This window comes from Lipotes vexillifer, unplaced genomic scaffold, assembly GCF_000442215.2.
Source record: "Lipotes vexillifer unplaced genomic scaffold, Lipotes_vexillifer_v1.1 scaffold756, whole genome shotgun sequence".
In the NCBI taxonomy this organism is placed as follows: Eukaryota; Metazoa; Chordata; class Mammalia; order Artiodactyla; family Lipotidae; genus Lipotes; species Lipotes vexillifer.
Genome location: NW_006773042.1, coordinates 409,584 through 431,432, shown reverse-complemented (window position 1 = coordinate 431,432; position 21,849 = coordinate 409,584). Strand labels below are relative to the sequence as shown.

At 36.6% G+C, this 21,849-nt stretch overlaps 1 protein-coding gene across 1 annotated transcript in view; it reads left to right on the top strand.

Moving 5' to 3' along the window:
- The window catches only part of RSPO3 (R-spondin 3), a 79,216-nt gene that overhangs the window by 22,097 nt on the left and 35,270 nt on the right, over positions 1–21,849 (top strand). The window contains exons 2-4 of the mRNA XM_007447966.1: positions 10,833–11,024; positions 12,600–12,746; positions 17,411–17,608. Of these exons, the coding sequence (XP_007448028.1) occupies positions 10,833–11,024; positions 12,600–12,746; positions 17,411–17,608 (537 nt within the window). The remainder of the gene's footprint in view (positions 1–10,832; positions 11,025–12,599; positions 12,747–17,410; positions 17,609–21,849) is intronic.

The following is a 21,849-nucleotide window of genomic DNA, read 5'->3' as shown; positions in this document are numbered from 1 at the left end:
ACTTTCTGAAAGACAGATTAACGTTCACTGTGGGGAGATGTTTTAAGATGTTCAATATGAGGGGATGCAGTAAAATAATTATGTTGGCTGCCCCCAAATATCATAAGATTTGTTTTACTAAACATGATTAAATAGACTGTTCTGGGGAAGCTGTTTGAACTAAATCCCTCTAAAGTTCCAAAGGTTTATGATTCTGTCAGCTGGAAGCTAATTAACTGTGTGGATGTTAGTGTTCTCATCTGAAATCTAAGATCCCATAAAATTCCACAGTTTTATATTCACCATTATCCCAAATGTTCTTTATATATTCCTACATAAACATTACTGTTCATAACATTCCCTCTCTTTCCATTTGTCTAAGTTCTTCTCTTCCTTCAAGTGCCATAACTATTCCTAATCGTTCTCTACAGTCTTCAGATACCTCAGCCATCAATAATTGCTCCTACCTTTTAATTTCTGTTGTAAATTTCTAAACTATGTATTTACAGCCCTCGGAATATAAACAGACTATTCTACTAACTGTATTGTAGAATTCTTGAGCCAGGGACCATGTTTTGTCTCTCAGTCCCTGCTAGAGAATTTCCAGTAATCACTGAATAAATATTTAGTTGTGAGGATGGCCATGATGCGACACTGAGAGTGTGGTATTTGTATCAGTTGCATCACATTCACCTGGGGTGCTTCTTATAAATGCAGCTACCTAGGCCCACCTCTTCATTCCCAGACCAAAATCTTTTGGAGTAAAACCTATGCATCTGTATTATTAACAAGTACTCCAGGTCATTTTCATATACAGTAAAGTTTGAGAACCACAGGCACAGACCTTCACGTTCTCTATACCATTCTAGTACCGTTTCCATGGCATGCCTGACCTCCTTCAGTCTGTTTAGGCAGTTTCTTGTCGCCAGTGTGTTGCTAGAGTCCCAGAGGACTTCTTGCTCAGAATGTTGTTTGAGACCACCATCGATACCCATTAAAAGCTGTGTCTGCAAGTCCTTAAAATGTAGCCCCTCTCTATGACTGTTCGTGAATCCTTGGTTCCTCGAGGTTCCCCAAATCTGTGTTAGAAAGAAGCTTCAGCATCTGCCCTCTCTCCTGTCTCCTTGCTTGGAGGCTCTTGAGGAGTTATTATTGACTAAAGCTTCCAGCTGCCTTGAATAAGAGTGGAAATAGTACAGGGATGTGTTTGGTACTTCTTGAGTAAAACAAAATGTCTTACACTTACTGATTTGTAACGAGTGCCTGTAAGAGTGCTAGGTGCTTACACATGGTCTCGCTTAATCCCCCCCAGTGTCTATCGAGTAGATATTTTCGGGTTGCAGATGAGGAAGCTTAGGCTCAAAGAGGTTACGCAACTATTGTCTAAATAAATAATCAGACTCTTATTTGTGAACTCTTCGACACACATTATTGGTTTTTTCATCTTTGGATGTTCATCAACTAGCCCAGTGTCTGGATGTTAGAAAACTTAATTGTTTAAATGAAGAGCTAGATGAAGAGGTACCTTCTGGTTTTTCAGTTAGTAAATGTCAGCACTCTGTTTGAGTCCAAAGCCAGTTCTCCACCGCCCAGTTCCTGTTCTCCTCTAGGAAACATGCAAGGCCCATTTCTGAATGAGGGGGTACCACAGTGAATCATGCACATAAATACAAAAATGAATCATACTCACAAAGGTGCATTTCAGCTCCTTCTGTTGTGTCAGCAATTTTGTGAATCTAGGAGAAAAATCCACTTATTTTTTTCTGCTCAGGACTTTAGATGTCACACATAAAGCTGGATTTATTTAATGGTATACCCACTATTTGTACATCTTGTGCCTGTTAAAATATCACAAGTCCCTTGCCTGCTGTTTGCTTATGCTAAGACTTCAGCCATCAGATATGCTACTTTAGCATGCTATGTGGTGGGAAGATTTAGGTTTATTCAGAATATAACAAAGTGGAGCTTGTTTTTAGCACAAACTGAAGTTTGTTTCATTCAAGAATATGAACTCAGTAGTTATAGAATCATACCCATGCAGATTCATTACCATTAAACTATCACATTTTCTGTTTATGTTGATTTCTAATTAATCCTCTCCTTAAAAAAATAAAAAAGAATGGCTCTCTCAGCCAGACCGGAGCACATAATGATTCCCACTGTTGGATGAACACTGTTGGATCTGTCTCATGAAAAACGCTGTTATTACCACCCACTAACTCATCAACAGGTCCTGGCTCTACAGAATCTGGGTCTCCATTACCCTTGTCCACAGCTTCTTATCCTCTATTCACCTCCACTTGGGAACATGGCCACTTGGAGAAGGGGAAGCTTTCCCCCCAATTAGCAACAGCTGGAGATGCTGATTCAATACCTTACATTTTACACCCGTAGCAGAGTACTTCATGATAGATTTTCTACTTGTAGTTAGGAAAAATACCCACTATTTTTTGGTTCTACAAATGCTTTTTGTTGCAGTTTCAGCAGTAGTGTCAACTAGAGCTATCTGGTAGCTCATAGGAAAACTAATATGGTTTTCACTACTTTTGAAGAATCAACTTTGGAATTAGCCCTTAGGTTATTTAAGTTGTTTAATGGAAAAAAACACATAATAGTGGGATTCTAAAAGGAAGGTTATAAGTGAAAACTCTAATGCTGTTGCTCTAAATTATTTAGACTGTCAGTAGGCGTCACTAATGGCAAGAATTCAGAAAAATACAAAAAGGATTATATTCAAGATTGCAAAATGTTTTACTTTTTAACTCTTTTTATTTATTCTTATGACGTCTTACATATTTCATAACTTTCCTGTTTCTTCTCACCACCACCAACGCCCCCTCCCCCTCCACACACACACTCCAGTACAACAGAATTGTACTGGAAAATTTAAAACCCCAAAGCAAACTAAAATTACTGCTAGAGGGAGATGGGAGGAACAAAAGAGAAATAACATGTTCCCAAGAGCAAAGTACAGGTAGATCAATGTACAGTCTCTTCTAAGATTGCAATCTGAATGTAAATTCCCAATTTATGTCTAGTTAGAACATTATCCTCTAATATAAAAATTAATAGGAAAACATGTTTTCGTGGATACAAGATGCTGGTTCTGTTCCATGACCCATAAAATTAACAAAGATTAAAGTGAATAACTAAATCAGGCAAAAATGTGTTCTTTCCTTTCCCTCTGGTATCTGCTTACCAATGCAGAGTCTAAAGGTACTTGGTAGATAATCCCAGATATATACCTTGGTCGAAAAGGGTCTGTAGGATCTGGCTTTAACCTCCTTTTCTAACCTCATCTCATACCAGTCACAGCACTGCAGTCTCATTGGTGTCCCCTGTGCTGTTCCTCATGCCCTGGTCCTTCCCACAGTCTGTGCACTGGCTGATGCTGCACCTGGGGTGCTCTCTCTCAGGTTTTCATGGCCGAGTCCTTCTCGCCCTCCAGGTCTCAGCTAAAGGGTAAACTTCTTAAAGGGGCATTTCCTGACCAGCATATTTAAAATAACTTCCCGGAGTTATTCTCTGCTTTACCCACCTGTTTATTTCCCGCACAACACTCATCACAATCTTTAATCTTTTAATTTTTTGTTTACTTGCTTATTAGCCGATTAACGTCGTGAGATCGGGAACCAGATGTCTTATTCATTCCTACGATATCTGCACCATGTGTAGTGTTGGGCACATAGTAGTTATCAGAAATTTTTGTTAAAAACCTTAATACTAGCCTCCACTATGTATATATAAACACACATATATATGTACACACATATATATGTGTATATATGTGTGTGTATAATATATATAATGCATGTATATTAAATATATATTATATATTATATATATAATATTATGTATATAATATACATATATATATATATATACACACACAATGCAACCCACTTTCATCTTTCACTTCTAGTTCTGATGCTATAGACTGTGCATAGACAGAGCGCAGCCATTGTCCACCAACTTGGCATCTAGTTCCAAATATTCATCATATCTTAGATTTCGGGAATTTTATATCTGCCATCATTTGCTAGCCATGTTCTTAATATTTTGAGCTGGCTTGATTTTAGTGGAAAGTCTAGCTAATTGCTACTTAATGTTAGGTCTGTTTTATTGCTGTGGTTTTATTTTAAAGTATTTATAGAATATAAATATTAGACTCCCTTCAGGAAATTATTATTCAGTAAGAGAAAAAGAAAGATTTTCCAAGTTTTCAAAGAAATAGTTTCCATTAAAAACAGTGTGTTTCCCACATAATAATGGTGGAGCCCTAACTGGGCTGTATTCAGCAGCTGGTGAATACATTCCTCTCTGAGACTATTAGGAATTTTGTGAACCCATTGGTCTGGGCACAAACTTTCAGAGTATCAGAAGTTGATTCGCTGGGACAAAAGATGTGGCAGACTCAATGATTTTAACTGCTTCAGGTCAGTCCATGTCTGTGCTATGGATTTGACAAAAGACCAAATAGAATGTGTGGGTGTCATGTGTCTAATACAGGTGCACACACACACACACACACACACACACACGTGTGCATACATTTATATATTTAAATAGCATAGGTGAATTTTAATTCATTTAATGATTAAAACATTGGTATATGAAGACATTAAAGTCATCAGATGATACACAATACTTCAAAAGTAGCAAAATCTATATATGTATATATATATAAACATGTTGCTCTTTTAACAAATTATTAGTCAAAAATAATAATAGAGGACTATGATAGACCTCTGTTCATCCAGGTATCATTATTTAAGAATGTAAAGGAGTATTGTGTACCAGTAAGCGATTATATTTATTTAAGCAGCTTTTGATATTTTGCTGTCTATACCTAATACTCCCAAGTTGCCCAGATGGTTCTAGAGATCTTAGCCATTGTCAGTTCTGCCCTAAAAGCTTTAACCTATGAACAAATAAGAAACATTGACTCTCAATATTTTCTGGGGTTGATTCAATAGAACTTGAAAGAGACTGCCAAGTTATTCAAGTTTTTAACATTAGATTTTTCTTAAAGTGAATATTGCCAAACATTCCAAAGGAAACATGAAACATCTCTTTCCACGACCAAAAGATTACATTAAACTTAAAAATGATTTTATAACAATCAAGTCCCAAGATCTGATAGAAATGTGCTGTCCTAACTTAGGCAAGAAAAAAGTCTCCATTTTCACCAGGTGAATGGATAACTGAAGTAAATGGCACCTAAAAAAGCTTTCATTATGTTATTTTGAATGATTTATTTCATAATTAAGCATCCTCAAAATGTATGTGATTCAAAGTTTGTTTCTTTACTATGTGTTCATAGATACAGTTCACTTAAAGTCAATTATTATAGGTACTTTCCGTTAAATATTTACTGCTTTAACATCGTTATTTTTTTAAAAAACACAAATAAATGACTTATATTTTATATTTATTGCTTTCATCCATTCAATAATCAAACACTCTTTAATGAAGGGACTTCCCTGGCAGTCCAGTGGTTGAGACTCCGCGCTTCCCCTGCACGGGGTGTGGGTTCGATCCCTAGCCAGGGAACTAAGAGCTTGCATGCTGTATGGCCAAAGGGGGGGAAAAAAAAAAAAAAACACCTCTAATGAGGACCTATTCAGTAAGCAGCTACCCTGTGTAGAAGCTGAGAATTATCCGGAAAATTACGAAGAAATTATCTAGACTGACTATATTTCTGCTTCGAGAAGCTTCCAGTCAATGCGAACATCCTTGTAAAAGGAGAGGACATGGAAGAAAGGACAGATGTAAAAGTAACTTTGATTATAGAATTTCACCTGTCTCTTCTCCCTACCCTGTCTCCTAAGGCCACTACATGGAGAAGAGCAGACAGTGAATGTTGTAAAGACAAGAATGCTTTAGGGAGAATCTGTATGTTTCATTGGTTAAAAATAAATTGATCAAATTGGTTAACTTATTAACTTTTGATTATCTGAATTATAAAATCAATGTTACCTTCATGTGTTTAGCACTTACTTTGAACTTAGTCGAGCCTATTATAAACCTAAAGTCTGTTAAATTTTGTACTTCTGGAAATTCTCTAGCCACAGATAAATGACTCTCAGAGGTAATTGGCAGCATGCAATAATGGATTTCTTCTGCATAGCACTTTACAGTAGATGTTAATATTTGCAGTTGGGCTGTAGAAAGGGATTAAAGTAAGGGAAATCCTTGAAGTTTACACTTAAATTGTTACAGACACAGAACTTAGATTCCAATGCTGCAGTTGATTTGGTATATCATAAACATTGAAAATAACAAAGATTGTGTATTTTCCAAATGCTCTAGTATCATTTAAAACTCTATGTTCTGCACCTTTTATCAAAAAAGTTGAATTAACTATCATGACAATAGCCTTTAGGAACAGTTGCATCAGTTACACATCACAAGATTCAAACAGAAATAGTAGGAAGACTTGCCTAACAGCTAGAGAAATTGAAGTCACTTACACAGGGAGTATCGACAATGCAGACACTGAAAATTGGTTTAAGTTATGCATTATATTCTTCACATTTAACTTTCGTATACAAGTTAAGAAAAGATACTTTCCTCTTTCCCAATTTTAGGAAAAGATGTACAAATTTGACCATGTATTTGAAGCATTTGTAATCAGAAGTTCCCAATTTAAAGTTCCCATGAATTCTGCCTATTTTTTCACTTTGTATTTACCCATGTTACACACCTAGAGTTTACTTATATATAAACAGATTGGTACCAGATATCAAAGATCTAGGTTCTAACCTTTGATCTAAGTTCACTATTTGTCCAGCAGTTTACAGCATTTCTTTAAGTCCTAGTTTGGGGTTCCAAAATAAATAATTGTGATAGCTTCTACCTTACTAATGGCAGTTTCCACAGTTAATTTAGCTTTCTATGAGATGCACGCAAAAGTGGTAAAAATTGAAAGCAAAAGTGGTATAGAAACACGGAGTATTACTAAAATTAGCTGATAATATATCTTTTCCTTATTTGGACTGCAATTCCTTCTTCCGGCATCTTCGGCACCTCGCCCTTTCAAGATTTCTTCTCTAATTAAAAAACTCTCACGTACATCTCTAGCAACCATCACGATATTAAGCTCCATCTACTAAGCATCACTTTTTGGACAGTTCACAAAATCTGCAAAATCAGTGATCCCAAACCACGTTTATATTTGTAGACCTTCCTATTCTATGTACCTTGCCACAGCCCTTCAACTGCGGCTTTTATTCAGCCGTCCCTTTCCTTTCTCTTCACTGGCCAGACGTAAAACACAAATCCTCTTACTTATTCAGTCCACATTCTGTTGGTCAGCATATTTGATTGAGTCCACCTCCTAAATATCCTTGGAATATGCATCCCTCTCTCACCACATTGCACTGTCTCTGCTATATTTTAAGCTCTCATCAGTCTTTTTTTTTTTTTTTTTTCGGTACGCGGGCCTCTCACTGTTGTGGCCTCTCCCGTTGCGGAGCACAGGCTCCGGACGCGCAGGCTCAGCGGCCATGGCTCACGGGCCCAGCCGCTCCGCGGCACGTGGGATCTTCCCGGACCGGAGCACGAACCCGCGTCCCCCGCATCGGCAGGCGGACTCTCAACCACTGCGCCACCAGGGAAGCCCTCATCAGTCTTTTTACCTTGATCCTTACGTTAGCCTTCTCCTAGCTTCCATGCCTGCCATGCTGCCAGGGAAATTGCCTTTCTGATACAGGTGGGATCATATCACTCACCAGATTGAAGTCCTTCAAATCTACAGAATAATTTCTTTGGCAGAGCCCACAAGGGGTTTCATAATCTAGATCTATCCTGTGCTTCCAATTTTCTTGATGTGCCTCATACCTCCATTCACCACTACTTAAGCATAAGTTGCATGGAACGCGTGCCAGTCTCCTTGATAGGGTAATTGTGGTGTTCCTGCTTCCAGTCCCATCATGGCCACTTACATGCTCATAACTTCAACACATTTTCTAAGATTAAGTTCAAACGTTAAATATTCTGTGAAACCTCCCACCACCAACCCCTCCAATGCTCATATAAGATAGTAGTACGGAACATTGTTTGCAAAAAAAGTGATTCAGAAATAGAAAATGAAGGTATAACTAGAGTGGGGGAAAAAGAAGCAGATGACAAAGTAGAGTTCTATTTTCTCTCTTAGAATTATAAGATTTTAAGACTGAAAGGGCTGTTACAGTCAATCCAGACCAAAGTTTTCTGTGGTTTCCATAAAAAGTAAAAACTCTTGCCTTAAGATGAAGTTTGGGAAATTTGTATGTAGTTGTGTCATACCAACTGCATACTTTGAGTGATCCTTGTACAGGGTTCAAGAAAGCAAAATGTCATGCTACTCAACTGTAAAAGAATCTAGAATCATAGAATCTGAGCTTCATAGTCTCAATTTTTCTTACTTCCCACAACATAATACTTAACCCTTCCTGAAGAAATAAAGTTTGCCATTATTTGTACGTGCCCATATTCAAAATTTCCTGATTAAAAACAAACAGAAATTTTCTTTGCCAGTTAGGACAATTATATCTTCTTTAATTTTTCGAAACTCTGTTTTGTCAAAACTTTTGTCTAAAAAGGCAATATATGGGGAAAAAAGAGTGATTGTAGTACCATGTGTGAGTTGAATGTGCTACAGTTCATCAGCAAAAGTTTTAAAGAGGGAATTAAGCAAGATACTTCGGCACATCTCATAATTTGGGGCAAAATTGTTACTAATCCTGGGACCCATACAGAGGTCTCTCTGGCAGAAGTTTCCAGACATTCAAAACCCAAATTTTTAATAAAATTTATTTCAAGATATATCAGTTTTTGAGGCTCAGAATATGTAAGTCATATTTATTTTCATAACTGATCAATTTAAAGTTATAATTGACAAAAGTTTCAAGGGGCTTAAACTTACAATTGTGTTCCTTTGAGCAATTGCGTTTCAGAGATGAGATAGATTGATGTGGGTCAATCCAGTCCATCTTCATTTAAATTCAGTCACTTACTTTCCTGAGCTTGGAGTGATTTTCTTTCAAACTGAGGTCCCGTTTTCCATCAGTAATTCTTATGAAAAGGTTTTACAGGTTTTGACCTACACCTCGCACTTTTTGAAATGGGTCGATTAGATTCCGAACACATGGAACTCTCTTCACCCCTTTCTTTTTTAGGGTCTTTCCCAGATTAAAATATGTACACATTTTCTGTAAGTCTCCAATGCTGGAGTTCCTGGCATGAAAAATGACCCTGTTCCTTGGAAGGCAGTATTCACTTACAAGTCCCCCGGGTCCTGTAATGTCTAAACCTCCTGTGCCACTTTAGATGTCCGCCCCACCCCGCAGAGGAGCATGTACAGGAAGAGCAGACTTCCCTTCCCCCACACGTTTCCTCAGTTTATTTACAAAACGTCTTGGAATGAGAATGAGCTGCTTGTGGTTCCTGTGGCTGATTCAGGGATGGTTTCCTCCAGGCAGAGAATGCTGGTCAACCAAATGACCTTTCTGCAGCTAACCCGTGCGCCCCTGTTGGAAGACTGATTGGGCTTATGGGTATCCCTTCTAACTAAGCCTGGTGGGATTTGTTTTTGCAGTAAAGAACTTAGCAATAATCAAACATCACTGTGAAGATAGACTTAGTAATTGCAAGGTCCCTCCCCGCACCAACAGTAGTCAGAGAAACACGGGGATGCCTTTGCACTCTTGTGCCTCAACTTTGCTTCTCATAGGGTCAAGATTATTCCCTTCTGAATTCCTGAAGGGACCGTAAAGCTATTAATATTGTATATGAATAGAGAATACATTAGGAGAAGAAATCATCCCAAACACCAGCTACATGAGAGATGCACGTCAGTCAGCAATTTTCCATGAGCTCACACATAGGTGTCTATGACCAGTTAATAGTCATAAAAAATGTTTAAAGTTGTGAAGATCTCAAGTAAACATGAATCTTCCAAATGTTTGTATTTGTTCAGACTTGCTAATGAATATTCTCACCACACATATTGGTGACTCTTAGAAACCTTGGGATTCTCAGGGATATGTGCAGTAGTAGCCCTTAGAACGGACTGGCCATGTCCTCACCAAATATATATTTCACTTAAGTAAATGAAAGATGAGGGCACAGAAACTATAAGACTTCTCTACCAAAAGATCAAATATTGAACATAACTTATGGTAAATATTATTATAAATACATATGATCCACGTGGAACTACTGATAAGATAAATCACATTTTCACCATTATATCGATTTGAACTGATAAATATTAAACTCATGTGAGAAGAAATGTTTCAGGAAAGCATTGGCAGGGAGTGAGGTGCTGAATAGCTACATAGTTGCAGAATCAGTTTGCTTTGAATCAAAGAGTGAAATGGTGTTCTGTAATAGACCAGAGTTGAAAAAGATATCTTAAAAATTAGTGTCATTACTCAGATTAAGCCCCAGTCTATGTTGTCATCCTTACGTGAGGACATTAGAGGCATCCACCACATAAATGAAAAGCAAAACTAATATGTATTGATTTCAATGAGTGAGCACAAAATACCCGTCTCTAATCTGCCAGGGTGCTAGTTCAGTGAGGATACTTCCACTAGGTATATACTATCTATAAATATTTTGAGGCAATATATTCTTATTTTTCAAATGCTCAAATTTTAAGAACTTTGAAATTAGAACAATATATGTATGTATTGAAGGGAAATACCAGATCACAGAAAAGAGGGGAAAATTCCCAACTTATTTACCCATTACCACCAAGTTGAAAGCTAATAAAAGAAAACGTGTATCCTGCCCAGAGAATGTCATTGAACTTCTATATCTATGATTTAACTTTCATTTTTGTCTTTCTACATTTGTCCCCCTAGTGCATCCTAACGTCAGTCAAGGCTGCCAAGGAGGCTGTGCAACATGTTCAGATTACAATGGATGTTTGTCCTGTAAGCCCAAACTATTTTTTGTTCTGGAAAGAATTGGCATGAAGCAGATTGGAGTGTGTCTCTCTTCATGTCCAAGTGGATATTATGGAACTCGTTATCCAGATATAAATAAGTGTACAAGTAAGTGTCTACACAAAATTATGTTTTTATCTCATCCTTGGGGGACTTTCCAGATTTGAAATGGCCTCTAGCCATATTTGTAATATTCAGTGTTAAGTAAATAATAATATTTACCTGACACTTAGGCTAAACCATACTTGAACTTAGCCCTCAGGGTAGGAAGATTTTCACCACTATAAAAAATACTCCAGTTTTGAGGGGTGTTTTTTTATCATAAAACAAAAACCGAGAACATGTTTATCATTCATTGAGCCTGTAGAAAGGTACCACAAGCACCAGTGCCACCTGAGTTCCCACCACCGTCACAAAATCCAAGTATTTAATGACTGAAAGAAGTAGTTCAGCTATTTTCGCTTCAAGAAGGATTCCAGTACAGCAATTGAAACATTTATTTATCAGTTGGAATTAAATGTTGGAAACACTCTCAGATCACATCTCATCTGGACTGAAAGTTTACTCTCCACGCCGTAGACCCAGCAACCTTTCGAAATGTAAATTAGGAAATATCGCTACTCTAGCATACATCACATGTGGCCCTGCCTTCCTCTGCATACTCAGCTCCTACAACTGCCCCTCAACCACTTTGCACTAACCTCACCGGCCTTCTTGCAAGATCTTCCCACTTCAAGGCTTTTGAAATGACTGTTGTACACTCACCGTCCTGGCAGTTTGGAAAACGCTTTGCCCACACCTTTGCTTGGCGGGCTCTCTCCTTTCATTCAAGATTCTGCTCAGATGTCGCCTTCTCACAGAGGCACTCCATGACCGTCTTGTCCAAAATAATCAACCTCTTCCCCTCATCAGTCATTTTTTATATCTTTTTCCTACCTTTTGTTTTTGTCGTTATTTTTTCCAGAGCACTTATCACTCTGGAAGTAGACTGCTTAGTTTCAAGGACCACTCTGCTCTGTGGTCCTGAGCTAATTACCTAACCTTTCTGAATCAGTTTCCTTCTCTGTAAAATGAGAATCATAATAGGGGCTACCTCACTGGGTTATTTTAAGGTTTAAATGACAATATTGTAAAATACTTGTAGCAGTGTATGACATACAGTAATCACCATATGAGGATCAACTACCATTATTGTTTATTGTATCTCCCCTCCTAGAATGTAAACTTTGTGAAGTATGGGCCTTATCTCTCTTTTGTATGCTGCTGTCAATGTACCTAGAATAGGGCTTGGCAGACAGCAGGCAATCAAATATTTGTTGAATTAAAAAATAGACCTCAAGAGCAGCACAAAAGCAATATCCTAGTACATTTCATTAAAGTTCTAATGAAACATTTTCACTATCATTTAATATAAATAGACACTTGGTCTTATAAGCATTCTTGTCAAAATTTTTTTCATAAGGCAATAAATACAATAATTTTGAAATCAATGACTGGTGTACATCAACTAAATGACTATGGAAGAATCTTTAATTTGGTTTGGCAAAATAATTTTGAGCCTAAGTGTTTGTTTGACATACAAGTTGCATGTGCCTGTGTTGTAAGCATACAGAACTGGACCAACAATAAATAGTTAACTGACGCTAATGGAAGCATATTTCTCTTTTCTTTTTTCGTTTTCAGAATGCAAAGCTGACTGTGATACCTGTTTCAACAAAAATTTCTGCACAAAGTGTAAAAGTGGATTTTACTTACACCTTGGAAAGTGCCTTGACAATTGCCCAGAAGGGTTGGAAGCCAATAACCATACCATGGAGTGCGTCAGTATTGGTGAGGAGGAGCTCTAAGACTTAGGAGGGATGAGAAACACCAGAGATGATAATGTCAGTCTCCATGGAAACCCTGCTCAAAGTGTTGTCTCACAAGAGCCTGAGGGACCACCTCTAAGAGGCTTGCTCCCTCCTTCTTTACAAAGATACCATCCTAATGGGCCTTACTCAGCATGTATCACAGTAAATTTAACACCCTGTGTGTGCACCGTTATTTCTTAGGGACCATCGATAACTGTTTCAACTATTGTGATCATTACAGATTTATTTTGTATCATTATCTAATGGAGTTTTACTTATAGTAATTTATATGTATACATGCATACTTCCATATATATATATATATATATATACACACACACACACACACACACACACACACACACACACACACACACACACACACACACAAATTTGATCTTGAACTAAATTTCCACCTTAGGTTAAGAGTTTCCACCTAGATCTAATGTCAACCAATGACTAAACTTATTTTCCAAAAGGAGGAAACATATTCTCTGGATACATCCCTTTAATACTCAGTAGATAGATCAAAGACTTAGAGAACTGGATCTGATATGGTTAAAAAAAATCTCACTTTTTTCTCTCACACTGCTTTGCTGAAACGCCCTGCTTGCACAGGTATTCAGAGACAAGGAGAGGATTTTGGACTTAGACTGGCAGAAGGACACAGTCCCAGGGCCTGATTAATTGCAGGCTGAGTTTCCTGGAGGAGAGGTTCCTCAGACAAGTTGTTTGCCTAATAACGGATCACTGTCAGGCTATATTTTCCCTGTTTTAAATGGTGTGCAGCTACTACAGCTACGAGCTTGGTGAACAGTTGGGGAGCAGATGCTAAACCAAATGGGGAAACAGCATACTAAATCTCAGAATCCCCTGGGCAAGAGCTGCAAGAACCTTTTGATACTGCAGTGCTGTTGGCAAATGCACACAATTGTCCCCTTGATTCAGTGCAAGATAGTCTCCAGGACACCCCTGGGCTCCCCACAGACAGATCCATTAGAATCTTAAGTACTGGAGAAATAACTCTAAAGTGGTGGTTTAACCATTTCAGGTCCACGTGAGACATTTATTTCTAAACAAAGTTTTTGTGAGAAGGAAACAAATGGATGATATTTTAAAGATAATCTCAGAAGCATCTGGAAAACAACTTTCCTGAAACAGCTCATGGCTCAATTTGGTTCAGTCTTATTTTTTCCTCTAGTCAATAAAAACACAGAAAAATAACTTAGAAATAGGGTAAAAGGTACATGAGAAAGCACTTCAAGTTCATCTCCCTGTGGGCCCTGAGGGCTGATGATTAGAGGTGATAACTTCCAAACTGTGGAGAAGGTAGGAAACAGTTCTGAAAATATTCAAGGACAGAAATTCAGGATAAGTTGCGGAAAGTTTGTGATACTGCTCTACCCAGCAAAGGGGTGAATGTTTAGATTTTCTTAGTTGTTAAAGGTGTAGCATCAGTCCTTCAAAGGCCATTTATTTAAATGTGTTAATGCTTCCCTATCAGAGAGCATTTAACACCTGGCACTGTTGGATTAGCTATTAAGGCTTCCTGGTAATTTATAATACTATTTAGACAAAGACTGTTTGGTTAACACAATTACGTTTAAGAAATTTATATATTTTAGAATAGGGGTTAGCAATCTAAAAGCCATTTAGTGAATCAGGCTCATTGAACAGATAGGTGTAAATGAACTAGGACATAGGAATAGGCAAATCAACAACTTTAGTTCCCAGCTGGCTCTTGTTGCTTGCTCCGTAAGGGATGTCTCCCATCACGTGGTATCTGGCCTACAAGCACTTGTGTGGACCATGCCCGTGGGATTGCCTCAGAATTTCACAAAAAATGATGACTTGCTTGATGATCACAAAGGACCATTAAAGGCTGTTCCTTTAACAAATATGAAAACTAGGACCCAGAGAGCTGAAATGGTTATCCCAAGGACACAACGTGAGTTATTGTCAGTGCTATAATTAGTACCTCTACTCTAGCTCTCTACGGCAGAGCTTGAAGAATGTGTCTCTCCCTTTGCTAAAATCTATACTGCATGACTTGTTTCTTACCCAGATTTTAAATTGAGAGAACATGTCATAAACAGAGAAAACACCACCTTCATACAGAGCTAGGGTAAAAGATTTATGTCACAACATACCCACTCCTCATGGTTTGCAAGTCAAATTAAGCAAAAATGTCGACTGAATCCAATTTTATAGGAGAATGTATTTCTTCCACTTTGTGCTCCAGAAATTTGCTTCCTTTCTGCACTGTCATTCTGCCATCCTCATTGCTCTTCTTGGAGAGCTGGTGCTGTTCAACTAGTCACAGAAGGAAGATATCTAGCTGCAAAGAGTGAGTAGCAAAGAACATGGCCTTGCTATGTTCTCTCTGGAACCATGCAGTCAGGCAGCAAGAATGAGAACAAATGAATAATGTTGTAAGACCATTACTGGTGAAATATCCAATTCAACTTTTCTTCCAGTTCAAGAATCCCTTTTACAGCATTCCAGGCTGATGATCAACCACACCATGACCACTTCCAGGGACAAGGAGCTAACTACATTTTTGAGACACTTGTTTCATTAGTGAGCAGTTAAACGTTCCAATGTTAAGATTGTTCTTAATACAGAGGATAGAAGAAATGCAGTTTCTGTTGAGCAGTTCTGTTTTTTTCTTAATTGCCTCTTGACCAAATAGTGCCCCAGATCTATATTGTTCATTTAATGACCTGAATACTACTTAAATCAACCTATTTGTTGTCTTTACATGATCAACAAAGTTTCCATTCTTTCCAAAAATATTTCTTGGATGCTAAAATTAGAGGTTCATTTGAAAGTATTTAGCTAAGAAAATTTCTTCTCCTCTCGAGGCCTTTTAACTATCGCATCTTATTAGAGCTCTTTATGTCTGAACTCGCTAGTTGTGAATATTTTTCCTCCTTCTCCTTCAATGGAATAATCTAAGATTGGCACTAAAATTTCATTTTTAGAACCATTCATCATCTGACTAAAGACTCATAGCTACCTATGTTGTAATTTTTTAAATCTGTTTTTCTTAAGTCTAGGTGTGCATTTGCCTAGACCACCTTTGCTTTTATGAAAATTGCCAAAGTTTGGGTGATTTCCACATCACGTAATTTTTTTTCTAATTTAGTCCATGTAGTTCTGGCATTAAATGAATACTGGACAAAGTTACAGCTCACAAACTTGGATTTTTATTTTTCCATTTGCTTTCTTGGAGGTGTTTTTATTTGTATGTGCAAAGCTCCCCTACTTTTTAATGACTAATATTGGGATCAGAGATATGACCTTAACTGGCAAGAGATTATGATATCATTAAGTGATTTGGTTGCTCTGTTCTTTAACCAACTGAACATGAAGACTCCTTTGAAAATGGTTCAGTAAAGTTCATTTAAGTTCATAGAAACTTAAATTCATTTATCTAATCATTTCCATTCAACTCTGTGTTGCATTCAGATACCTGAAAGTGACTGAAAAAGCATGTGAAAAAAATGTATCGTGAATGGTTTTAAATTTCTGAAACATTTAGGTTATATTTCTTGAGGTTGTATGAAAAATAGTATTCTGCTCTAAAATAAGGATTCGTTAAATCAGAAGGCAGCAACATTACTGGGAATTTGTTTTTGTGGAAAGAGAGTCATATCATCTGAAAGAGTTACTGTTGCAAGCCATTTCCTTTGTAAGTCAGGAAATTTTATGAAATAAATAAAAGAATATCACCTTGCAGGTGTTTATTTTTATTAGAAGTGCAAAAAAGTGTTATAATACCTTGTAAAGCCACAATTGAAAAGATTGATACACACAGAAAAAGGGGAAAATCTACAGAAGAAGTTTTAGAAAATGTATATCAGTTCATCCTAGAAATCAGCCAGTCAGGTGAGTTCTAGAAACAGTTTAACTGCTGAAATTGACCCAGAATTCACTTAAAACAGATACTGCTATGCCTGATCTACACCCATGAATAAATGACAATATTTAAGTACTCAAGAAAAGGCACATGAAGTAGAAAAAGCACTGAGTTGTAGGCCAAGGACCTGAATTCATTTTTTGCTTAATCATTCTCTAGCACAGGAGTTCTCAAAGCGTGTTCTCAGTACCTGCATCATATGCATCATTAGAAATGCAAATTCCCAGGCCCCACCCCAGGCAACTGAATTGGAAAGTCTGGGTGGGGAGAGGTCCAGCATTCTTTGTTTTAGCAAGTCCTCCCTGCAGGTGATTCTGTTGCACACTAAACTTTGAGAATCAATTCTCGAGTATGTAATAATGACTAGCCTATCAAGTTATGGTCAGGATCCATCAATAATTGTAGCAGTGCTCTAGAAATTGTAAAGCATTGGTCAGTTGTGAATAATTATATTCATGCCTGGGTTAATCAAATCTACAGTGAAAAGTAAACCCAATGCAAGAGTGAGTTTACCTGATAATATGAGGACCAAAAAGTGGAAAACATTCTATTCCTTTCACTTTCTCTTTGTTTTATCTTTAAGTCATCTTGCCCAACTTTGTTCTGCAGGATTTCTGCTCAGAATTTGGGCAAGTATTGATGGAAGCAAGCCTTCTTGTTTATTTAACCATTGTGAAACTATGTGTGAGCGAACTGAGGCTGTTTCTGGTGTTCTGTTTCAGTGCACTGTGAGGCCAGTGAATGGAGTCCTTGGAGTCCATGCACGAAAAAAGGAAAAACATGTGGCTTCAAAAGAGGGACTGAAACACGGGTCCGAGAAATAATACAGCATCCATCAGCAAAGGGTAACCTGTGTCCCCCCACCAGTGAGACAAGAAAGTGTACAGTGCAGAGAAAGAAGTGTCAGAAGGGAGAACGAGGTACAATCATACTAACATGTGCTTGTTTGAATCCTCATGATTTGATGCAAATTTCACTTTATTTCTTAGGAAACATTTATTATTATCACTCATGTCTGAAAACCCTAAAATGTGTACCAGACAAAGAATATGTTGGCTGTAAATTACAGAATATCGATGTGGTAATTTTTTAAAATGGAGCTTGATATCAGAACTTTAAACTACACAAACGTGTGCTAATTGAATCTCAGGGAAGGGGGCTGCATTATAAGCATATAATATATGCCTATATCTTCCTTTTGGGCCATTATCTTTCCTATCATCTACCTTCCTAGTACCTGGAAAACTTAGGGGAAGCCTCAGAAACACAAGGTCTAATAATAACGTTTGGTACACGAGCATGGTGAATACCAGCCATCAGCTTACTCCTTTCTTCATTGCCTACAAACCAAAGTAGTGCAATTAAGTGTTAAGCTTTTGTAGCTAAACATATTTTAAAGGTTACATATTTTATAAGTATAATACAAGCATTCGTGACATTTTATCCCCAGATTTTTTTTCATATTACAGTAATTTCATACATCAGATTATAGAACCTACCAAATCAATATTAAATAACTCTGTGTGAGGGCTGTTCTGAAGTCGTATGAGTGCCAAGGAAAAATATATCATTTAATCTGATGCTTTAAGGTGATTAAACTTCCATATAGAAGATCTGCAGTTGTTGACTTTTAAAATATCATTTTTCCATCTTTCTCACTAATCCTCAGCACCACTGCCTACAAATATGTTATGTAGCTATTGGTGAGCCTATAAATGATCCTCTCAATTAATTGCAGCTTGGCTGACTCTGTTGAACTTCCTTTGCTTATTTCATTCATTCATTCATTCAACATCATTTTACTGAATTTTTATTTTATGGCCACACATAGTGCTAAGCCCTGGGGATTCACAACTGAATACGGTACCATCTCTATCCTGAAGTTATACTCAGAGTCCAGTGAAAGGTTGAGATGTTTAAACAGATAATCACAATATCACATAGTAAGGGAGGTTTGGTGTGTGGAAAATTTCAATGGAAACACAGAAGAGGGTGCTGTGAAAACTTGAACTTTGCTCATACAAGAAAGGACTTGGGTCCCCCGTACTTTGCAGTGTCTTTCACTGTACCAGAAGACCAAATTGACCATCATCAAGATGGATACAGCATGTCGTTGCCAATAGTAATCAAGTAGTTAATGTGATAAACTTTTTGAATACATGGATTATTTTAAGGGAACTTCAAGTTTTTGTAAATTTATAAGAGGTTTTGATTAAAATTAGGTTTAAGGAATGAAAGTTGGCTAGTGAAAAAGGTCTTTCTGGCATTTGTTACCAATTAATTTAAAACATCTTAGATTTTAAAAGTTGGATTTGGAAATAAAATATTTCATCACTCTACTTGTTGGTAAGCTCCCCTAGCCGTACATTTGCTTATGTTTACTAAATTTTCTTAAAATTTAATGACTTACAGGTGGTCTTTGTTCATATTATTCTTTCCACAAAGATTCTACATTACTAATCAGTATTTAGTATACTTTGCTTTTAAAATATAAGTGAAGAAAATCTCATCCAATAGAAAAATTAAATTATGATACTAATTACATTTTTTCCTTTTATTTGAGGATGTGGTCTTCTAATATATTTTGCTAGCACTGACTTAAACATTAACATTGGAAATGTTAGTTTTTAAACTAGCAACAACTAAGATAAGTAATGCCATAAGAAGTTTAAAATAGTAACCTGTAACATAAGCTTGACTTAAAAATTTCTTTCTGGTCCTTGTTTCTTCCCCTCTGAGTAGGATACAGTGACATTTTATGTTTACAAAGAAAATGTTATACAACTAGAAAATTTTAGGTGCTTTATTCTTTTTCAAATTTGATAATCCATAGACTACTAAGTAGGAAATGTGGATTACATGTATAATTAAATTCAAGACTTAGTTCCATTTTTATTTAATTTTCATTCATCTTTTTATATGTCTGTCAAAAATGATTCCTCAAGTAGCCTAGAAATTTAAGATAGGAAGGTAACCACTTCTCCCTTCATTCCTTACTTCTCTAACCTATTAGTGTTCTTAACTTCTCTTAATGGTAACTCAAATATCAAAAATATATCTATTTGAATATGAAGAAACCAAATAGAAAAGTAATTATGACCCCTGGACATGCCACTGTATCAAATACCACATCAAAATAATAACACTACCCAGAGTCTCCTTGTTTATATTGTATACCTCAGAGCTATACAATAGTGATAAATATAAACACAATAAAGTGATGAAGACATGACTTCTCCTACCACTAGAATAGCTATTACTTGAGCTGCACCTAAATGATTGTAGATTCATAAAATAACATCATTTAGGTTCATGGCTGAGCATTTTCAGATGAGAAAGCTAAAAGATAAGGTTTTTAAAAAAAAAAATTTAGCCTGAAAATCTTGAATTTAAACTTACATCTATCTTCCCTGCCCAAGAGGTTAACAATAGACAGAAGTAGATAACTCATATTTGGAAAAGGTATGGAGCATGTGTTCAGGAATTTTTCTGCTGTGTTGTAATTGCCAAAGGCAAGGTCTCCAGGGAAGAATGATAAGATCCAGAAATGACTTTCTAAAATGTACACAAAGAAGAAGCTGAATAGGAGGAACTAGTTTTTAGTAACAGAATGGATTATTCTAGTTGTGAGATGCAGATTTATATATATGAAATTTTCATATATATATGAAAAATTGGTTGCATAATCTTACACATACACACATTTTTCTTTACTAATATTCTTCTCATGCTTAGAATAGTTATAGTAAGTTAATCTGAGGAGATAAATGTCATTTCTGTAGCCCCAAATCTAAACTTTTGTCTGATGTACTACTTGTTTGCACATTTAGGATTATTTCCCTTTACCTGGCATCCTGCCTTTTAATATTTTAACCTCTCCATCAATTACTAGCTTTAATAAGAGGTTATTACCATTGCAGTAGTTTCTAGCTTGAGCCTATCTCAATTGAATTATATATCTTAAATGTCAAAGATATATAACGTTTATTTTAAGAGATTATGAAGGCTAATATATATACTAGTATCACATATGCCTTAAAACAATATATTTTAAATAGAAGTAAACAAGGAGAAAATGCACTTTTAATGGCTGACAACTCATACTTATTAACTCTTGATAGATTGCTTGTAACCATTTTAGATAAGGGGAAGTGAAACAGAACAGGGGAGCATATATGTGTCTGCCTTTGATGCAAAAGAGTGATTTTTTTTGTTTGGGTTGGAAGGCAGGGTGCAAAGAAAGGAAGATCACCAAAATGTCCCTCATTCATTTGTACATTCCTTTAATTAACTGAAGAGAATTTCCTGTAGGTACTGGGTTTTGAGGCAATTCACAAAGAATGAAAGAAATTTTGTTCTTTGGTGAATTGCATGAATAAAATCCTAGTTAATTACATGTAGTACATGATCTTGGGATAGAAAGGAGAGAGAAGAATAGAGTCATGGAAGAAATGGGGCAGGGTCTACTTTCTTGGTGTAAAGAAGAAATAGCATCCTTCCTAGCAGAGAAGGAGAAAAAGAATCCATTAAAATATAAATAAATAAAATGTCCAGAGACATTTCAAGGGAAGAAACAAGTATGGGAATTACTGCATTATTTGAACATACTGAAGGTCACCTTATGTGCCTTCCCAAAATTAAAAGTGCAGTTGTAAAATTCTACTAGGTTTTACATAGAAGAAAAGTGTTATATGTCAACTTACAAATTGCTATTAATCATGTTTTCAAATACCAGTATTATAAGTATGCATTATATTTATCGTGAGCACTATATTTAAAGTTACAGTAAAATTTGTTTTTAAAAAAGTAAACAAATAAAAAATGAGTCCGCTTTGTTCCCAGGTTTGCACCTCTGTCTTTTAGTTAACTTCTTAAAATCTTTATAACAACTACTTCAGTGATGAAGAGTTGAGTTTTATACAGGAAGGATTCATATTAAAGCTTCAGTCAAATTCAAAACGAAACATTTAGCCAAGATTTTCAGAACAGTTCTCAAAATCCAAATAGAAGGAGTCATTAGCTCAAAATTGTAGGATGCCAACTGGCTTGGAGAATTTTGATGATGGCCTCTCACCACCATCACCTCATGCAGGAAGACCAGCTGGCCTACAGACATTCATCCTGTTTAAGCACTGGAGGATGGGAGCTTTCTGCTCTTTCC